General features: G+C 33.4%; 3 protein-coding genes across 6 annotated transcripts; all 3 read left to right on the top strand.

The window, feature by feature from the left end:
* The first annotated feature begins 118 nt into the window (after positions 1–118).
* On the top strand, positions 119–3530 carry LOC111778150. The gene is made up of 3 exons (XM_023657818.1): positions 119–222; positions 313–515; positions 3150–3530. The coding sequence occupies exons 2-3, from the start codon at positions 333–335 to the stop codon at positions 3222–3224; spliced, it is 258 nt and encodes an 85-aa protein (XP_023513586.1). The 5' UTR covers positions 119–222; positions 313–332; the 3' UTR covers positions 3225–3530.
* A 3374-nt stretch (positions 3531–6904) lies between these two features.
* LOC111779018 (NAD-dependent malic enzyme 59 kDa isoform, mitochondrial) lies at positions 6905–15153 on the top strand. 2 transcript variants are annotated; one of them, XM_023659046.1, is made up of 19 exons: positions 6905–7364; positions 8327–8423; positions 9045–9163; positions 9241–9408; positions 10048–10176; positions 10621–10681; positions 11253–11356; positions 11446–11529; positions 11609–11715; positions 11965–12067; positions 12656–12763; positions 12887–12952; positions 13254–13326; positions 13408–13494; positions 13679–13733; positions 13831–13902; positions 13992–14054; positions 14173–14287; positions 14834–15153. In XM_023659046.1, the coding sequence occupies exons 1-19, from the start codon at positions 7236–7238 to the stop codon at positions 14903–14905; spliced, it is 1812 nt and encodes a 603-aa protein (XP_023514814.1). In that variant the 5' UTR covers positions 6905–7235; the 3' UTR covers positions 14906–15153. The 2 variants fall into 2 exon arrangements, with proteins under 2 accessions (XP_023514814.1, XP_023514815.1); XM_023659047.1 differs by having other exon boundaries at positions 7300–7364; positions 8322–8423.
* A 1075-nt stretch (positions 15154–16228) lies between these two features.
* On the top strand, positions 16229–20251 carry LOC111779242 (phosphomannomutase). Of its 3 annotated transcripts, none has more exons than XM_023659350.1 (12): positions 16229–16361; positions 16643–16731; positions 16879–16923; positions 17048–17114; positions 17463–17539; positions 18198–18233; positions 18953–19008; positions 19096–19195; positions 19304–19399; positions 19490–19579; positions 19825–19876; positions 20068–20251. In XM_023659350.1, the coding sequence occupies exons 2-12, from the start codon at positions 16663–16665 to the stop codon at positions 20115–20117; spliced, it is 738 nt and encodes a 245-aa protein (XP_023515118.1). In that variant the 5' UTR covers positions 16229–16361; positions 16643–16662; the 3' UTR covers positions 20118–20251. The 3 variants fall into 3 exon arrangements, with proteins under 3 accessions (XP_023515118.1, XP_023515119.1, XP_023515120.1); XM_023659351.1 differs by having other exon boundaries at positions 16241–16394; XM_023659352.1 differs by lacking the exon at positions 16229–16361 and adding an exon at positions 16442–16534.
* The last annotated feature ends 110 nt before the right edge of the window (positions 20252–20361 follow it).

Raw genomic sequence — 20361 nt, 5'->3', positions numbered from 1 at the left:
TGTAATTAATGTTTATTTTAAAATTAGATGGTTTGATTTCGAATTTAAAAAATGAGAAACAATTAAAAATAATAATAATAATAATACTGAGCCCGTTGGTGCAAAAAGACCAAAATCTCCTCGCTCAACAACGTTTTTATCGATAGTTTCCCAAAACGCTGCCTCTCGAGTGTACACGGGCTCTTCCTCGTTGGCTAGCGATCAAAATCCCCAAATTTTCAGGTAGTAAAAATCGACGAAATCCATCTCTTCTCGGTTCATTTCTCTAAACTGATTGCTAATTTGGTTTTGACCTCCATTTCTGATCTCCAGTTTCAGAGAGCAGTGAAGCCATGGGAGGAGGTGAACATGGACATGGACATGGGGAAGCCCATGGGGACTTTAGGGCTAAGGTTTGGAGCATGAGTGGAGGACCTTATTGCCGGCCCAAGCATTGGAAACGCAATACTGCTATTGCCATGGCCGGGATCGTTCTCATCTGCATCCCTATCGCTATGAAATCTGCAGAGCTTGAGGTTTCTATCTATATCCTCATTTTTGTCTATCAATTCCTTGCTTTTTTTTGTTTGTTTAGCGATATAAAGATTATTCGACTTATGGATTTTTGTATATTTCTTTTAATTGTTGCTTTGGGTTAGGGGGGCGGGGGAACATGGGTTCATTCTATTTTTCCCCTATAGATAGACGAGTTGGAGTAATAAAATTTGAACTACAACTTACATCGTTTCGACCCTAACTAAAAATCGAAGGATCTAACTGCAACCCTAGGGCGTGGTTTGTTTAAGGTTGAATCTTTCTCTCTTATGTCGGAACATATTGCTAGTTTACCGTACATTTCTCTTTAACCGGTTGTTAAGCGCACTATTGAATGCTTCAGGATGCTTGTGGTTGATTCATAGGTGATCTTTGGTTTTGGGATATATAAGGTCTTAACACTCTTTCTGGATTTAAAAAAAAAAAGAAAAAAAAAATCGAATATGAAAAACTGAACACATAAAACTAGGGCAATCGGGTGTTCAACTCTAACGACAATGGATATTGCATTGGAAGTTTTTCCAAATTTTCAGATAAGAGAGAAGGGGATTATATAAACTTCCACATTATGGGGAAGACCTCAAGAAAATTTAAATATCTTAGTCTAGTTTNAAAAAAAAAAAAAAAAAAAAAAAAAAAAAAACTCACCAATGAAGAACCAATGACTCTCAGTATGCCCGATCAGAAACTTCAGCTATTTTTCATGTTGTTACTGATCCCATATTTGCTGACAAAGATAAAAATGCCATGGAGGACTGGGCTCAAAGAAAGAATTTGAATGTCTTTGGATGTTTGCCTTTCCAAATGGTTTTGTGCATGAAGTGGTTGATTGGGAAGGTTCGCTGATAATTATCACACCATGAAGAAGCTATTTGCTTTTAGTGGCCTTTCTTTGGAATTTGATGGTAGGCTGCAAGAAGGTGGGAAAGAGCGTTCGTTAACTTAGTATAATCTGAACAGTAATTTGTAGTCCACCATTGGTGGTAAGGACATTCATCAATGAAATTCACTGTTTCTTTCTCTAGAAAAAAGAAGAAAAAGCATCTTCGAAAAGTCTTCTAAAATCAAGGTCCTGAGCCGAAGTACTGAAGTTTCATGAATCTTTAATGGAAGGAAAGGTTCACTTGGTTATAAAAGGAAATTTGGTGTAGGCATCGGCAAGAAGGGATGTCATTCCTATCCACAAGTCTTCTAAAAAGAATGTTAGCAGTGAAGCCATATTCTACTTAAGCTTGGTTCTCTTTGAGCTCCTTTTGTTTGTAAACTTAGCGAATGAATGAGAGTATGTACTAGGACATAACTTATGAAGAGCTTCCAAACTTGGATAAAACAAATTTTCTCTAAAGGACCTTCTTTTCTATATAGAACTTCCAAATTTATTTAGTAATAAGAATTTTGTGCCTTGCGTTGATGTTGCCAATACCGAATCCTCTCCCCAACAGGAGGTTGGACGTTCTTCCCATTGATCAAGTGACAACTGCCTTTTTTATCTGTACCTTCCTATAAGAAATATTTGAAAGTTTCTCCACAATAACGATCGCTTCAATGGGCAAAGTAACTAGACTTATAGTAAGTGAGAAGGTTGGCAAGAGTTGACTCAACTAAAGTTGACACCCCTTGGACAAAGATGAGCTATTTCATCTGTGAAGCTTCTTCTCCCTTCTTTTAATAATAGATCCAAAGGCATTAGTGCAATATAGAGCCCAAAAGGCATTGCAATGATTTTCATTGACTGGAACTTGTGAACAAGAGATTGACCCAGATTTTAGCTTCCATCTGATGTTAGAGGCAAAGAGATCTATGAAAGGGTCTTCGTAGTTGATGCCCAAAATCTATAATTTTCTTCTATTTATGTTAAGAACGAATGCTTTCTCAAAGAGATTTACAATGTTGAAGAGATTAAGAATAGTTTCCCTCTCATCTCATGAGGGGAGAAAAGTATGGTGTCATATCCAAATTGAGAATGATGTGTGGGTTGAGGGGCATCTTTGAAATTAGAACTTAAAATCATTGGTCAGAGGAATTGGAGGGAGAATAATGTAGGAAATAATCATCCACAGTAGTACTTCTCTTCAGGCTCTTAAGTCAAATTTATTTCGTATTCTTCATTATTTGGTACGAAATAATAAGTCCAAACATTCGATTTACCAAAACTCTGCCACAAGCAACTCAACACACTAGTGGTTAAATGGCACAACCACACTATATATTCAGATCCTCTGCTCTGCCCATGCACAGAATACACCATTTTGGGCTTAAGACACGAGATGTCTACAGACTGACAGAAAGCATAATTGTCATGGATGGAAGGCTTCACCCTCCAACATTCTCACTGATTTGATTTTTCAACCAAGTTTCTTTGATTTCATTGGTTAACCATTGATTTGGTTCTTATAATATGATTTCAAAGTTCTAGTTCATTCTTTTTGTTTAAGGCAGGAAGCTCTTCCCCGCCCTCTATATATATTCCTGATTGAGCATATGGACCATAATTCATTCACATTGGAATCAGATTCTGTTCATCCTGACACAAGCTTTTCTGACATTTTTGTTATGTCTCAAGTATCATCAGCAAGTAACCTTTTTTCATTTTTCTTTTCTTAACTTGGATGCAGCAACGGCCACACAATCCCGTTCGGCCAATTCCTTCACAGCTCTGGTGCAAGAATTTTGGAAACAAGGAGTATTAAATCTATCATATGAAAATTGAGTAAAGAAAATATGAGCCAGAAAAAACTGCATTCCTGATTTGCAGTTGGAGAGGTCTTTGGATCTGGTAATTGCAGATACTAAAATTTTCAGCTCTTGGGTGTTATATTTCCCAATTATGTCAATCTTGTATTTGGTTATCTCCTTCTGCTACCAATTGTTATTAACCAAAATAAGCTGCTGTTTGTTTTAATAGCCATGTTTAAAGTTAAGTGTTCCCATAACGACCAGAAGGAAGAAACTCTGTCTAGTTTGGATTGTTCAAATTCAATTTCTTCATCATTTTTGTTACTCTCTCTCATAAACGGAAATAGTTGGTTCAATTCTGGTCGGTTTGAGTCGGTTCGACGAGTTTGCTTCTCCAAAAGCCAAGTTTAGTATTGGTTTTTCTTTCTTTCAGCATCAGATTTGGTCTAAACACCACTTGAATAGGCCCTTTACATCCATCCTATCAATGCATTATGCAGTATTTGGATGGTGGTGATGTCAAATTTCTAGAACAACAAGGAATATTCCTTGTGAATTATTAGTATTATTATTGTTGTTGTTGTGGGAATTTAGAACGCTTAAGAATTCAAAATTCTTATTCTCCCTCAAGGACCCCCTGGTTCTGTGCTGCAATATTTAGTGGACAAAAACAGATGGGATGGGGATATTTCAACATGGGGCTGCTGCAGTTTGCCGCAGCAGTCAGCAAGAAAATCAATCCAGGTTCTTTGGGACATTACAAAGAACGAGTGTTGGACATTGATACTTATCTCTTAAGGGCGAATCCAGTTCAGTTCCCACTTGAATGAATTACATTTATTTGGCCCTTGCCATTTTCTGATGCTTCACCTCTTCCATCTGTTCATTGTTTAATGCTGCCTAGACTTGACTTGGATTATTGCTTCCTTCTTAGTCTTACCCTTTTCGTGAAATTACAAATTTACCCCTATTGAACTTTAGAATGATCGAAATATAGGGACCAAATTTGTAATTTAGTTTTTAATGTCCTTTTTGACTAAAAAAATATGTAATTGGAATGATTAAATTGTCAAAATCAATAAAAGGAAAGCTAAATAGACTTAAATCATAAATATTTAAAATATTATTTTTCTATATATATGAGTTGAAAGTGATTGATTCATCCATTTTTTTTGGCTTTTGATTTAATGAGGAATGAAAATTTCGATCATCAAGTTTGGTCCTGGGATGCTTTCTATTTCAATGTATTAAATAATAAAAACTATTCTTTTTCAAAGGTACCCATGTGTTTTTTNGGTTTTTTTTTTTTTTTTTTGGTGAAATTAATTGAACCGATAAAAAAAAAAACTAAGTCAAACCATTTACAATCTTGAAGAGTGGGCGCTTTAGAAAATGTTTAGATGTTCATTAGCATGATTGAAAAGCTTATTCATCTAAATTAAGGTAAAATGTTCAAGTATCTTACGAGTCTAAGAAGATTTTGATGCCTCTAATACATGGATTTCTTAATATTTTCAAGTAAAAGAATCTCTTATTACGTTTTTGTCCTTTGTTGTTCTCTTAGGTGTATTTTTTTTTCAATTTTTTAATTCTATTAATTAAAATAAATTTGCACATGTTCTTCATTTACATATAAAAATTTATATGAGTCAATCTATTTTTTTTATTGAAATTTAAAAATTTTCTTTATTTTTTTAAAAATGGATCATTATTATTTTTCTAGACATTTGAAAATATATGACATCCTACTTCCCTAAAAACCAATAACCTATCAAAATATGAATTTTGGTTTAATCAACCAACTCGGGTTATCAAAATTTCAAATCAAATTGCCAACCCGAACCACTTAAAACCAAGTCGACGACAATTTTGGTCAATTTAAAAGGATTTTCCGTTTTTCAAAGAGCGACTTTATTTTAGTAGCGTATTTTTAATTAAAAAACATAAAATAATATATAAAATTAGTGTTAATTGAGTATATATTACTTTTAATGAATGAGAATAATTGTATGCTAATGTCTTCAAATGAAAGGTCATAAATCTAATCCTCCCTTGTCAAACTTGATTCCCATAATTGAATATATAAATCCAAATAGTTCAAAATATTACGTATTTATTTTAAGCTTTTAAGGAAAAATATCTTATTTTATCTTTATATTTAGAGGAATAGATATTTACAAAATAAAAAAATAAATCTAGTAGAGTAAATTTTAAGCTAAAATTAATATCATTCCACAAACCAAATAAAAATTATTCGCATTAAAATTTTATTAATACTTTTTGACTTTTAAAAAAATATTTTTAATATTTTTTTAAGTCATAAATATTAATTAAACTTATTTTTATTTAAATGTCTAATTTAAAAGATGCATATATAATAAATTAACTTAATCTAATTTTTTGTTTTCTAAAAAAAGATATTATTTTGAATAAATTGAAAAATATCTTAATAAATGAATATATATATATATATCTTAAACCAAAATTACAATTTAGCCATCGAATTCAATTTGTGGGTCTATTCCCAAAAGGAACGTCAGTTGTCCTTTCTTGACTTTTCAACCAAATTTTAATTTATTTATGGAAATAAGACCATCCCCTACATCATCTTTCCTGACTATCGCCACGTGTCAAGAATCCGGTGCAGGTACTCACTGGTTTACAATAGTCATGCACGCCGCAGATTATTATTGCACCCCTGCAAACCAAAGGCTAATGGAAACTGGCCACGTGGACTCCTCAGATTAGGCAACTATTACCATAATTGCCACTCTGTTCAAATCAATACCCTTTCTCTCTCTAGTCTGCCCGTTCCCTTTTCGGGCAGCTCTTCCCTGGCGTTCGCTCGGCACTGTCCTCTTTTTCCATTATAATAATATTCCTAATTTACCTTTACCCTCCTCCTTTTTTTTCCCTTATTTTTTTAATATAAGGGGAAAAAAACTTTTTATTTTTTTAAAAATTATTTTATTGTTGTGTTTGGAATTTATAAAAAACCAAAAAATAGCATTTATTTCGGTCTAAATAAAAAAATATTGTTATAAGAATTTAATGTGTGTTTGATCTTAATTTTCAAAATTATAAACCAAAAACACATTTCAAAATTTAATAAAAAATTACGAAAACATTACTTAAAAGGAATGTTCTAAATAAATAAAATATATATCCACGTACTTTTCAGAAATTTAATTTTAATAAAAAAAATAATAATTGTCAATGCAAAATAATATAACAAAAAGTTTACTTTCTTTTTAATTATTTTTTTTATATATAACTTCTAGGTTTGTACAATATCATATAGCTCGGTCGTACTGATTTTTTTATATTCTATATTTATTGTATTATTATTTTAAAAATTTGCGAGGGATAAATCTATAATTTGTCAACCTGTCAACCTGGTTACAGGTCATCCGATAAAAAAATCTATTTTTTTTAATTTTCTATTTAATAAGTTTTGAATTAAAAAATATTCCGATAAATATTTTAATTTCTAAATTTAAGTTTAATTTGATACGCATTTATTTGACATGAGTTTTGAACACAATGATATTAGCTAATGAAAACAAAATACTTTTAGAAAGTGAGAAATTAAATAAAGAAAGTATATATATATTTGAAGGTTTCTTTTTATTTTATTTTATTTTATTTTTATATAAATTATATTACAATGATTTATTATATGTCTCTCTCTCTCTCTCCTGCCCGATTTTCAGAACGAACCTCCCCCGGCCCCTTCCCGTCTCCAATATTCTTGTACAGCTTCAACTGCTTCCGCTATATTTTCACTGCAACATTTATGTTTCCACTGCGATGAACAAAGCCTCTACAATTTCAATCTCTTTAAATGAAACTCAATTAGCATTGCTTTGATTCACGGCGTCGATTCTGCGAGCTTTGGATCCTATTTTTTCTAATCTGATTGGAACATTTCTTGGAGTAGAGTATTGGATTTGAGGCAGTGCTGCATTTGGTTTTTTGATTATCAGATTGGTCTTTTCTTGATTCTTTTTTCTAGATCCAGTTTGATGTGGAACCTTGCGAGGTTAACTTTGGCGAGTTTGCGCCGATCTAGGCGGTTCTCGACTGCGATTCCTGGACCGTGTATTGTCCATAAGCGCGGTGCTGATATTCTCCATGATCCTTGGTTCAACAAGGTGCGTTGCTTCCTTTGTTTTCTTTGATTCTTCATGTTTGGTAGTTTTTTCTGTTGGTTTCATTGTTTTTTTCGGTTTTCTCGTTTTGGATGTTGTTTGTAGGCGCTTGTTTGAGGTTCAGTTAATGTATGAGTTGAAATTGCTTTGTAGTTCCCCCCCTCAAAACTATACTTTTTAGTGTTTCTTACTCAAAAGTTGAAAAGAGGATCTAAAAGTGCTTATGTGATGAACATGTTTGACAATTGTTTTATTTCGTAATGGCTATTGTTTTCCTATGGTACCAACGTTTATTGCAGTATTAGAAGTTGTAGATATTTCGATGCAGGAGTTTTCTTCGGTTGTTTGCCTCGACAAAGAGATTCCAAGGAGCTTTATATTTAGTTTATTGTAATTAATCAATTTTTTTTTTCAGTTGAATTAATGAATTTAAGCATTGTTGTTTATATTCTGGTGTAAGCGTGCGGATGAATGCAAGTGCATAAAAATACATAGTGCTCTATAAATTTAAGATAGGATCGAATTTCTATCTGGCTTCAGAAGTGAAGATGTCCCTATTCAGGGTGATAATTGGAACATCTTCATGAATCGTGTACTTACACTTAGATGTTTCTAACATGGTAAACAAATCAAGCTTTTTTTTCTGTTATTGTGCTTCTAAAATCGGTTTTTAAGTACTCTTTCGGACTTCTCTTTAAGACTAAGGCGTTAATTCTCCAGGTTTATGTTAGCTAGGAAATTGATGTTNTTTTTTTTTTTTTTTTTTTTTTTTTTTTTTTTTTTTTTTTTTTTTTTTTTTTCTCTTCCTTATTAAATTCTGCAAAATTGGAAGTACCCAAATCTCTGTCTCTTTTTATTTCTAAAAAGAAAACATTCTTTATCCCATGGTTGTATCTGACATATTATCGTATCATTGTCACGTGGAACTCTCTTTAAAGTTGTCCCTTTTTATTTTCAAAGAGCAGGATACTGGATTTCCTCTCACTGAAAGAGACCGTCTAGGAATCCGTGGCCTTCTTCCTCCACGAGTGATATCATTTGAGCAACAGTATGCTCGTTTCAGTAAGTTCATGCTTCATCTTAAGTTTTCATCACTTGTTTACCATCAGAATGACTTAGGTCAATCCCTTAGAAAAGAAACATATCAATGGATAACTAAGAAGATTATTGTAATGAAAATTTTGTAGGCTATTACGTAGGGCAGTTGGACATTGTTTGGTAGGTTATTACGTAGTTGCTAGCTGTTAAACATTGTTTGGTAGGCTATTACGTAGTTGCTAGCTGTTAAATGTCAATTGCTAGTAGTTTAATTATTTGATTTGTTGCTGTGTTATTATTTGTCTAGTTCGTTGCAAGCAACTAGTTGGTCAATTGAAAACATCTATGATAGGGCATTGCACTTGTAGTCGCAATTTTGTTTAAAGAAATATCTTTTATTGATTATGCGAGACGTTGCAACTCTGTTCTATCCATCCCTATCATGGTTACAAAAAGTACCCCTAAGTTGAGTTAATTACAATTTACAAAAGTAATATACTTACGGAAGAGATTGAATAATTGTAATCACAACTTTGGTACTGAATAAAGACTTCTTTTAGTATTTTGGAAGAATTTCAATCCCTAGCAGCATTAGAGATAAAATCGTTTCTTGAATGTCTCTTGCATTTTTTGTTCAATTTCTAGTGGAATCATATCGATCACTGGAGAGGAATACTCATGGTCAACCAGATGGTATTGTTTCATTGGCGAAATGGAGGATCTTAAATAGACTGCATGATAGAAATGAAACACTGTACTATCGAGTAAGTTGCAAAAATGTTGTTTAGATGCTCGTAAATTAATGTTTGTTCTGATCCGATTTGAGAGCTTTTCACTTTAGGTCCTTATTGATAACATCAAAGACTTTGCTCCGATAATATACACACCTACAGTGGGCTTAGTATGTCAAAACTATTCTGGGCTATTCAGACGTCCACGTGGAATGTATTTCAGTGCAAAGGATAAGGGAGAAATGATGTCCATGATTTATAATTGGCCAGCACAGCAGGTTTGTTGACCATGCAACATCTTCCATCATTTTTTTTTCTATTTTTATTTTCTATATTAATAAAGAATGTTTTTTTTTTCGAATTAAAGCAGATATTAGTATTGGTATTACCATGCCCCTTGCGAGTTTTGGAATATATAGAATATAATGACCAAGACTTCTTAAATACATCTTCGAATGTGATAACTAACATGTTTCATTAAAGTCGAGAGTTCTAGATTGCTCTCTTGCTTCAGTAGCATTTGGGAATTGCATTTAGCTGATTATATCTACATAATTTTCCCCCAATGATTCCTAGATAATTTCTGTTTCATATAGAGGGATTCATTGTTCATTTTTATTCGACAAGCTTGATGCTTTATTTATTTCCAAGAATTGTTAATAAAAATCATTTGGTATTCTTCTTCAACATCTTTAAACTGTTTACTTTTTTTTTATAAAAAAAACATCTTTAGGTTGTTCAAGAGACCAAGTTAACTGGACACAATTGGTACATTGAGATAATGATCTATCAATTTATGAATGTACCCCAGTTATTCAAAGCATAACAGATGCTATTTCATTTATCAATTGGTTAATTATTATGCCTTAATTATATATTTTTCTAAAGTTCCTCCTATTTTTCCCTTTCAACTGCAGGTTGACATGATTGTCCTGACAGATGGAAGTCGTATTCTTGGCCTAGGTGACCTTGGAGTTCAGGGAATAGGAATACCCATAGGAAAGTTGGATATGTATGTTGCAGCTGCTGGCATCAACCCTCAAAGAGTATGTTTTTTCTTGTAGTATTTGAGCAGGGTGTCTATGACAGTGTCGTCTGAGCCTGTTTTTCCTGCTTCTGACTATGTTTATCCCTGCATTTACACCTTTAATATCCAATCTGTTCTCAGAGTTGGTCATTGCTCAATATACAATGATGAGAGGTTTAATAGGTTAGAGTGGATCTTCATTTTTCATTTTAAAGATTAATAAGATCTCCATGATTTGCAGTAACAACATTAAATTTTTACTGTTCCTGCATGTACTCCTGATAGTGGGGTAACCCTCTGTCTGTAGTCTTTTCTACATGAATTTGTAAACTAGCTGTAAATACTGATGTAATTTAATGCTGATGATTTTTTCCCTATGATTAGAAGTGTTAAACTTTGAACAACTTTTCTTAGCCCAACTTTCATGAATTTCATTAAGTCTTTGCCCTTGTTTAATTGACAGATTCTTCCAGTAATGCTAGATGTTGGAACTAACAATGAGAAGTTACTTAATGATCGACTTTGTAAGTGAAGAGAAGCTTTCATTTCTTGTATCTTCATTTTTTCCCTTGTAATTTATTGCGCCTATATCTTCATTTGTTTGTGCAATGAGATACATCTGTTTTCTATTGTGCTGAAATATTTATTTGGACCCTAGTCAATATTTGTATTAACTTAAAGAGAAAAATTGTTGCTTGATCTCGCTTCTTTTGACCTTCTGCTCGTTTAGGTCATCGTTTAACCTTGTCGGATCAGATTTTTTTTCCCCTTCAAAATATGCAAAGGCTGGTAGTAATACCGAGATTTGCAGATAGATGGGAGCCAATTACTGGTTGTATTTTTTAGGAAGTTCCAAACTTTATTTAATAAGGGATCTCAACATATTTGGGTTTACTAAGAACTCCATTTTATTCTCTTTCTTTCATATTTCTTTGTGATCTGGGCTTTCTTCTCCTAAGCTTCATTTTTTTTTCTCTTTCAATTCTTACCTTCTTTGGTGTCCGTTTGCCTGCACTTTGTTTAATGTTCGTGGTCTGTGAATTATTTCTTCTAGACATTTCATAGAATGTCACGTCTCACGATTTAGTATGACAGATTTAGGACTTCGGCAACCTAGACTGGAGGGAGAAGAGTATCTATCAATTGTTGATGAATTTATGGAAGCCGTGCATACACGTTGGCCCAAAGCTATAGTTCAGGTTTATAGGTTAAGTTTTGGCCTTTTTTTGACGTTCACTACACTGCAATCAGTCTCCTAATCTTGTAATTTGGTTTTGAATGATGTCAGTTTGAGGATTTTCAAATGAAATGGGCTTTCGAAACATTACAACGTTATCGTAGGAAGTTCTGCATGTTCAATGATGACATACAAGTGAGTACTTGCGGAGTATTCTGCTGGTAGATTAATGACTTAAAAGGACACTAATTTTTGTTTATTTCATTTCATTAAGGGAACTGCTGGTGTTGCTCTCGCTGGACTATTGGGAACTGTGAGAGCTCAAGGGCGGCCATTGAGTGATTTTATTAACCAAAAGATAGTTGTGGTAGGGGCTGGAAGGTATTGTCAGCAATTAAATGTTCACCGTTCACTCAAAATAGGGATACTGGTCCTGATCATGTGCATTTTCCTCTTTACTTAAACAAAAACCGGTTGCCGTGGAAGATGAATGCGCTATTTATTCATGTATTAATATTATGTGAATATAAGAGGAATGAAAATTTTAAAAACTATAGCTCAATCCTTTTGGTTTAACCTTCTTGTGTCTCAACAGTCTTGTTTTTTGTTTCTCTCTCTTCTCGACTTCAGTGCAGGGCTTGGCGTTCTTAACATGGCTGTCCAGGCTCTTTCGAGAATGGCCGGTAACAGTGACCTTACTGCAAGAAATCAATTTTTCCTAATAGATAAAGAGGTATAAATCTTTCTTAAAATTCAATTTATCAATTTCTGCATTAATTTTGCTAATTTCTCCTTCCATGAGAGCTATTCTATAAATTTTATATTCCTCCTCGTGGATTTGGCATGTTTTGTGTTCAGACTGTGGACTGATCTCATCTATCTGACCAATTATCTTTCTACATTACAAATTGAATGTTAATTGGAAAAAAAATTCATTTTCTTTTAACGCTGTAAACTGTCATGCCCCTACGCTAGCTTACCTATATCTCATGCTTCTTGACTTCCGACACTTTCATTTATTAATTTCCTGAAGCCAGTGGGCTGATTTTAAATCTGCTAGCTTGATGGACCTACTGGGATAGACTTACAGTTGATGCAAATGCTGTATTTGTAGAATATTAATTTCTTAGGAAATCAACATTGATGTTAACTTTTGTAGATTGTCTGTGGGTTTTTTTTAATCTTTGTGAAGTGAATTTAATCTGTTTCATGCTTTTCATTCCTTAAATATCTTAATAATGCCTTTTAGCAGGTTGATGTTGCTACATTTTTAACACCGTGTTACACGTATCTGACTAAAACAAATTATGTCATTGAACAGGGCCTTATCACGAAAGATAGAAAAAATATTGATTCAGCAGCTGCACCATTTGCTAAAGACCCAAGAGAGCTTGAGGGACTTAGTGAAGGAGCCAGTCTATTAGAAGTGGTAAGCTTTCTCATATTCCTTCATCGTTTGTGAACTAATTTCCTTGACACTCTTCGAGGGGTTCTTGCGATTGCTCTTCAGAAGTTTTCGACCATCTTCATTGAGATCATAATCATTATTCAGGTGAAAAAGATCAGGCCGCATGTTCTTCTTGGTTTGTCTGGAGTTGGCGGTATCTTCAACGAGGAGGTACTTATACTCTAGTTTATCTTCTCATCGTTAATGGAACTTGGTTCAACTCTAGAAAAGTATTATCTCGCCGACATATATGATCTTTAGTTCAACGTCACTCAAGTAAATTACACACAAATCATGTCTATAATTTGTTGATGTCCAGTTCAGCCTCATAATTACGAAGACAGAATTATATAAACTCGAGAGTTCATTGTCCTTTCTTCATCCATTTAACCAATGGCAAACTCCATGCATGATGATTTCCACTGTTGTGCATATTTTCCTCTATTTCTCATATTTGATGTGATTAATCTAGGTGCTCAAGGCAATGCGAGAATCTGACTCAACTAAACCAGCAATATTTGCTATGTCAAATCCAACTATGAATGGTTTCTTTTTTTAAGATTCAATAATTTTCATCTTAGCTTGCTATTTACAGTTTAAACTAATTATATGTTCTTTTTTACCAGCTGAATGCACTGCTGCTGATGCTTTCAAGTATGCTGGAGAAAACATAGTCTTCGCTAGTGGAAGCCCTTTTGAGAACGTTGATTTTGGTATCTTTCTTTCTTTTTTATATATTTTGTTTATATTAAATGGTTGAAATCATTTGGCACCATACCGAATAATCAATTTAAAATCGTTCTATGGGATGCACTTCTACTTTTTAAATATAAGTTTCACTCTGGCACTTTAACTAATTAGTTTTATGCGACTTTCTTCAAAACAACTTACTTACAGGTAATGGAAAATTTGGCCATGTAAATCAAGCAAATAACATGTATCTGTTTCCCGGGTCAGTATCTTCCCCTTAAACTCTGTTAGTCTGAACTTGTAAAAATAGAAATTCGACGAGTTAATTGTTTCTATTACTATCATCATTTGTAATACAGGATTGGGTTAGGATCTCTTCTATCGGGTGCTCGTTTTATAACTGATGGAATGTTGCAAGCAGCCGCAGAATGGTATGAATTGCATGAATTTTTTTGGGTGCTTTAAATATTATGATATTGTTATCTCCAAGGGTGCTAATATGATGTTGTCATATATGCAGCCTTGCTTCTTATATGACTGATGAAGAAGTTCAAAATGGTGTTTTGTACCCATCAATTGATAGGTAGGATTCATTGTTTTATATGACTTCAAATTGTCATTAATTGAATCAACACAATCTGGTGACTTCATTGTTTACACTGGTTGATTGGCTTATTAACCTCCATAATATCTAAATTCAGCATTCGGGAAATCACGGCTGAGGTCGGAGCTGCAGTCCTGCGGAGTGCTGTTTCCGAGAATTTGGCAGAGGGTCATGGCGATGTGGGGCCTAGAGAGCTCAGGCAAATGGCAAAAGTAAGTTAGCTTAACTCACACTTACAGAAACAAATATAAAAATGGAACTGAGTGTGATTTCAAAATTTCCTACCTTATTATTAGTATTAAAAAGGAAGGCATCTTCCTTTCCCCCTTTTTCTAACTTCTCCACTATGGAAAATGGTCATATTTATAGATATATTAAATGTCCCTAACCTTTATTGGAAATTAGCTTTATGTAAAGTTTTGTTGGACTATTCTTTTTAGTAAGCTTGTTTAGAAATTGTTTTCAGAATAGTTTTTTTTTTTTTAATTAAAACGTGTATTGGACAACCATTTTTTCAAAAGTGTCTTGTTTTCTTCTGTGTGTTCAATGATGGTGAATGTTATTCCTTTTGATTCATTTTTGTCGATATATATTTTCGTATCTAAATATTTTTGAACCATTTTTCTAAATATATATTTTTCTACCTGAATGATAAACTTATATAAACTTAGATGACATAGTCCTCTAGAGAAATTTAGAAAACATAATTTTCATGACTTTGAATGGGAATTTGCTGATTTTTTTTGCTTCTTTTGCAGGAGGAGACTATTGAATACATCAAAGAAAATATGTGGTTTCCTATTTACAGCCCTCTTGTTCATGAAAAATAAGCATCATTTAAAGCTCTCTACTCATAACTCGGGGCCAAACCATTGAACATAGGAATTAGGTCTCTCTCTATTCTGACAATTCTGAGAAAAGTTCTTAGGATTTATATATATACACATTATTTCCATAATTATTGTATTTAAGGTGATACTTATCATCATTTAAATTATGGGTGGTGGAAGTTTAGAGTTCATGTTTTCATCATTCCATTCTCTTTATACTACCAAATAAAATGCTCTCCTAAACCAAATTTTGATTTTTCCTAATTTTATGCCAGGGTCATTTTAGCTTGGTATCAATTTTGCTTTTATGATTTTGTAACCTTTATTATCATCTTTGTAGTAATCTCTCCTATGATAGTGAGCGGAATAAATTTATTGAATACATTAGGATAGTTTGAGTAAATAAGAAAAGCCGTATGATCAAAATTGGCAAGTTCTATTATACACCTTCGATAACTTCAATCTTCAAAAAATAATTGATAACGGTAATAATGTTTAGAAAATATGAGGTTAAAAATTATTAACTATACTTAAATGTCTATAAATTTATATGGAAGCAACAATTTAGTTTATAGTTGAAGACACTTACCTTCATAGCTTTGAACTCTCTAATGTTACCGTCATGTGTAAAATTATTCAAATAAGTGATTTGCTTAATGTTACCGTCATGTGTAAAATTATTCAAATAAGTGATTTGCTTGCATGAACTAGTATGTCTCACCATTTCAATCTTTACAACTAATATGCTATCTAACGAAGTTAGTTTAACTATTCATTCAAATAATTTAGCTTATTTGAGTTCTCTATCATCAATATATAAATATGAGGCAAATAACTCAATCGTAGTCGGAGCGACTCTATAACCTTCGGGTTGAGGGGACAATCCTAGTAGAATTCAATATGTTAGGAATAGAGCATCATAAAGTTTTTATTCAAGCGACTCGTAACTTTCTGGAGTTGGGTTGTAAAATAATTTCAAGTTAAGTTGGGTGGGTTGGTTACCAATTCAATCAACGTGAACTCTTGGCTTGGTCAAGATACCTGCTTACCTCGAGGTGGTCATCACAAAAACGGTGGAAAATAATAATATTCATTTTTCTAATCTTGTGCATTAAGGTTTGTTTGAAAAAACTTGTTGAAAAATCTTTTCAAAATCAACGATTAAAAAAAACCGAGGAAGCTTCCATGCAAGTCCTGCCCGGTGGGTAAGGAACCAAATCGGACCGAGGAATGGAACTCAACCAAATCCATATGGCTCGGTTCGGTTCGGTTCGGTTCGGTTCGGTCGGTTCGGTTTTCTTATTCAATAGGCAGCAGATCTGAAGCGCACGCCGTTGAAGTTTCAATCGTAAGTTCACTTCACAAGATTTCATCCGCATATTCCTCCACGAAGAAGCTATCAGCTTCCGCCATTTGAGATCTGCTTTCACTTCAGTGACGCGATCTTTAAGCTCAAGTATTTCTTACATTGCCTTTTCGTTTTCTCCTTGTATGACCAATTAATTCAGCTTCATTTCTGTTTCTATATATTATACCATCTGTTTGTATCATGAATCTGCCTAGGCCTTAGTGTTTCGCTGCGAGTTATAATTCCCCTGTGGTTTTTGGTGATTTGATTTCTATAAAACTGTAATGCTGATCTTGTTTAAGCAATGAATTTTGGGTTTATGTTTCTACCAAAAGCGATCTGAAGATATTCGATCAGGTTGTAATGGCGAATGTTGTTTCTGTTGGCAGAAGGAAAGATATCGAGTCTAATGGCTGTGAGGAGACCTGGAGTCATTGCTTTATTCGATGTCGATGGAACTCTAACAGCTCCCAGAAAGGTAAAGAAAAATATGTTTCCTGATGTTAGTTGATCTGTTGGATGATGAATGTTATCGTATCAGTATTCAGTCATCGTTATATGATACTTTGTTCCATATTGTTTGTGTGGAGTATCTTTTTGAAGGAAAATTTTTGTTAAATTTCAGGGTGCTACTCCACAGATGTTCAAATTTATGGAAGAGCTCCGAAAGGTATCGGATTTACTGCAATGAAAAGAAACATCTATGCAGAACATTTTTCTTCTTTCTTCTTTTTCATTTTCTCCCTGTAAGCTCGAAATCTATTGAAGTTTTCTCATCTTTATAAATACTACAGGTTGTTACAGTTGGTGTTGTGGGAGGATCTGACCTTTCAAAGATCTCAGAACAGCTTGGAAATTCAGGTAAGTTTTTAATGGACTTTGATTCTTTGCTTTCATCAAGTTACTTGGAGCTACTGATTATTGTGTGCCAACTGTTAAACGAGACGATGTGTTCAGTATTTGTCGTTCAGAAATTTTATATATGCACTCATTGCACTCATTTATCTTGTTCCTTGACTATGATGTTCTGTCTATGGTCTTTGCTTGATTTAGAATATTGGTAATCTTCCTCATTTTTTGTCTGCTCTTCCAAGTTTTCGTTTTTCTGATTTTTTTTTTTTTTCTTTTTTTCCATAAGCTTGTGCAGAGCATTAAATAGAGAATGTTTGTGATTGTAATGTAATCTAATAATCTATGCTTTTTATGTAGTTATTAATGACTATGATTATGTGTTCTCTGAGAATGGACTTGTGGCGCATAAAGATGGGAAGCTCATTGGCACCCAGGTACTCGTTGCATCTCGATCTAGATTTTATACAATTAGTTAGATGTCTGATGGGTGACGATGGCCTTTTAATGTTACTCTGATGTTTAATATAACTGTACATGTGTTTATGAATTTGTGTATCTTTTTGGGACCAAGTGATCTCAAGAGCATAAATCCGTCAATTGTTCCCTCATTTCAATGGATATCGACTTTCTGATAAATCCAAACATGCTATTTGACCTCTCATTGAACAAGAAGGATTGACTGAATTACAGTTTTTGATAAGAAAAACTATGGTTGGGAATTAATTAAGTAAATATTTTCGTTATATTATATTTCGATATCAAGGTTTCCTGATTTTCAAATCCATTGTTTACTTAGATGCTTCCTCTTCATTCCTTCATGGTAGTTCAATGATATCACATTAAATAAATGAAGAAAAACATGCCTTAGGTGAAAGAACGGAAAACTTATGAATGACAATATTCTTCTTTTAAGATTTATAATGCCACAGGTCAGATTTACTCTATCTGAAACTGCAGTTCTTTGACTACTTCCCTGCTTATTTGAGCTTGACCAACTTTCATTTGAAACCCTTATAATATATTCTTATGTTACCTTATTTTCTGTACTTGATCCATTTTTATGTGATTGTATGTCCCTTTCCATCTGTGCAGAGCTTGAAATCTCATATTGGAGAAGAAAATCTCAAGGTAATATATAACTTATTCTTTTCTTCCCATTGTTCCATTTATTTATGAACCATTCTCGGGGGAACCAGGGCATCTCTTGACTGGGACAAAAGGAATGATTGCAGGTAGTCTGCATGTTTGAGGCCATTAGATTAGTACCTTTGTGCACAATTACCTGTTCTCATATGTCACAACCGATCATTGATTGAACTAATTGTGAAATTTTGAGAGATATAGCATGTCCTCATAAAGTTAAAGGAAATGTTGCATAGGGTATTTTGATAGGCCCCTAAATAAGGTTCAACTATTCTAGAAAAGGGAAAAGCGGGGTAGAAAGGGAGTTAGGACGATGAAAGAAGCTGTGCATATGGAGTGGGAGAGTTTGTCCGAAGATTAAAGTAATAATAGTGGCATCGATAGTGGGAAGAGAGAGTGAGAGTCAGTAGGATTGTCGTTAAGGTAAGGAAAACAATGATTAGAAAGTAGTTGGAAGCTATATATTGCATGGGAATTGAGCTGCAAGGTACATTTGTCAAAGTTTCATGGTCACTTTATCTCATGCAAATATAAGTATTCATTATCCTTACAAAAAAAAAGTAATAACATCAAGCGTTTGAAAAGATAATTACCTTGTGATTCAATGTAACGAGAAATCCATAAACTTCGCATCCTAACGTTCTCATGAAAAGTAGCTGATAAAGCATTGGTATTCTGAACTGATCTAATGCCAAAAAATGCAGAATCTTATCAACTTTACGCTTCATTATATTGCTGACTTGGATATCCCTATAAAAAGGTTAGTGGGCTGGAGCCTTGAAATTTTTTCTTGTGTATCTGATTTCAGATGATATATTTCAGATTGTTTATCTTCTTTCATCTTTAGGGGAACATTCATAGAGTTCCGAAATGGAATGCTCAATGTCTCACCAATTGGGCGAAACTGCAGCCAAGAAGAAAGAGATGAATTTGAGAAGTATGATAAGGTGAATACTAATCCCAATTTTTCGAAAGTCGTGTCAGCATCTCGGGTTTTAACTCGCATTTTTATTTTGAGGACATGAGTTGAGATATATCTTGTAATCTACATTCAGGTCCAGAATATACGCCCCAAAATGGTTTCTATCCTTAGGGAGAAATTTGCACATCTGAATTTGACATTCTCCATAGGAGGGCAAATAAGCTTTGATGTAAGTAAAGTTTAATTTCAGCATTATCATCGTAAATAAGTCAACAGCACGACTGATATCTATTTCGACCATGCTAATTATCAAATACAGGTCTTTCCTCAAGGTTGGGACAAGACATATTGCTTGAGGTATCTTGAAGACTTTCAAGAAATCCACTTCTTTGGCGATAAAACTTACAAGGTTATTGTTAGAATTCTTGTCGACAATTTTCTTCCAGCTTAGTTTTGATTGGTTTTTCCTTCTTTGTTGTTTGGTTGTCATCTCTTCAGGGTCTTGTGACTCGTGTTCATATTTGATATTGCATGCCCGAATGCTTATGAGTTGATTGAAATGACTGGAAAATGTTGTCCTTTCAGTGCTCCAACTGAATTTTTTATTTTGGTATTAAACACTGACATAATCCTGTTGCATTTGTTTTTGAACAGGGAGGAAATGATCATGAAATTTATGAATCTGAACGAACTATAGGCCACAAAGGTCTGCTCCCTTCAGTATTACTAGCAAATTTGCTTCTGTTTGTTTATTCCTTAATCCTTTTCTTTTTGTTACTTGTATATTCCTAAATCAGGGTGTTTTTCTTTTAAAATGGTTTTTTTTTTTTTTTNTTTTTTTTTTTTTTTTTTTTTTTTTTTTTTTTTTTTTTTTTTTTTTTTTTTTTTTTTTTGCAGTTATTAGCCCCGATGATACCGTAGAGCAGTGTCAAGCCATATTTTTCTAAGAAATTCCGAGAGCCTAAGCAGAAGGTATGAAATTTTATCTGTATGACTATGAAGAACTTTTGTAGCTTTTATTCATAATTTGAATGATTAAGGTATTATATGAAATTCAACAAATAAATCTTTATTCATGGTTTGGAGAAAACTAGCACCATCTATCTGCTGCTTTCTTTGGTAATAATTAATTCTCCCTGATTCATCAAATAGAGAATTATAAACGGCTCGTAAAGGGTCGCCTTATTCTAA

This window comes from Cucurbita pepo, chromosome LG17 (assembly GCF_002806865.2).
Source record: "Cucurbita pepo subsp. pepo cultivar mu-cu-16 chromosome LG17, ASM280686v2, whole genome shotgun sequence".
NCBI lineage: Eukaryota > Viridiplantae > Streptophyta > Magnoliopsida > Cucurbitales > Cucurbitaceae > Cucurbita > Cucurbita pepo.
This window is presented reverse-complemented; position numbering and strand designations above follow the sequence as displayed.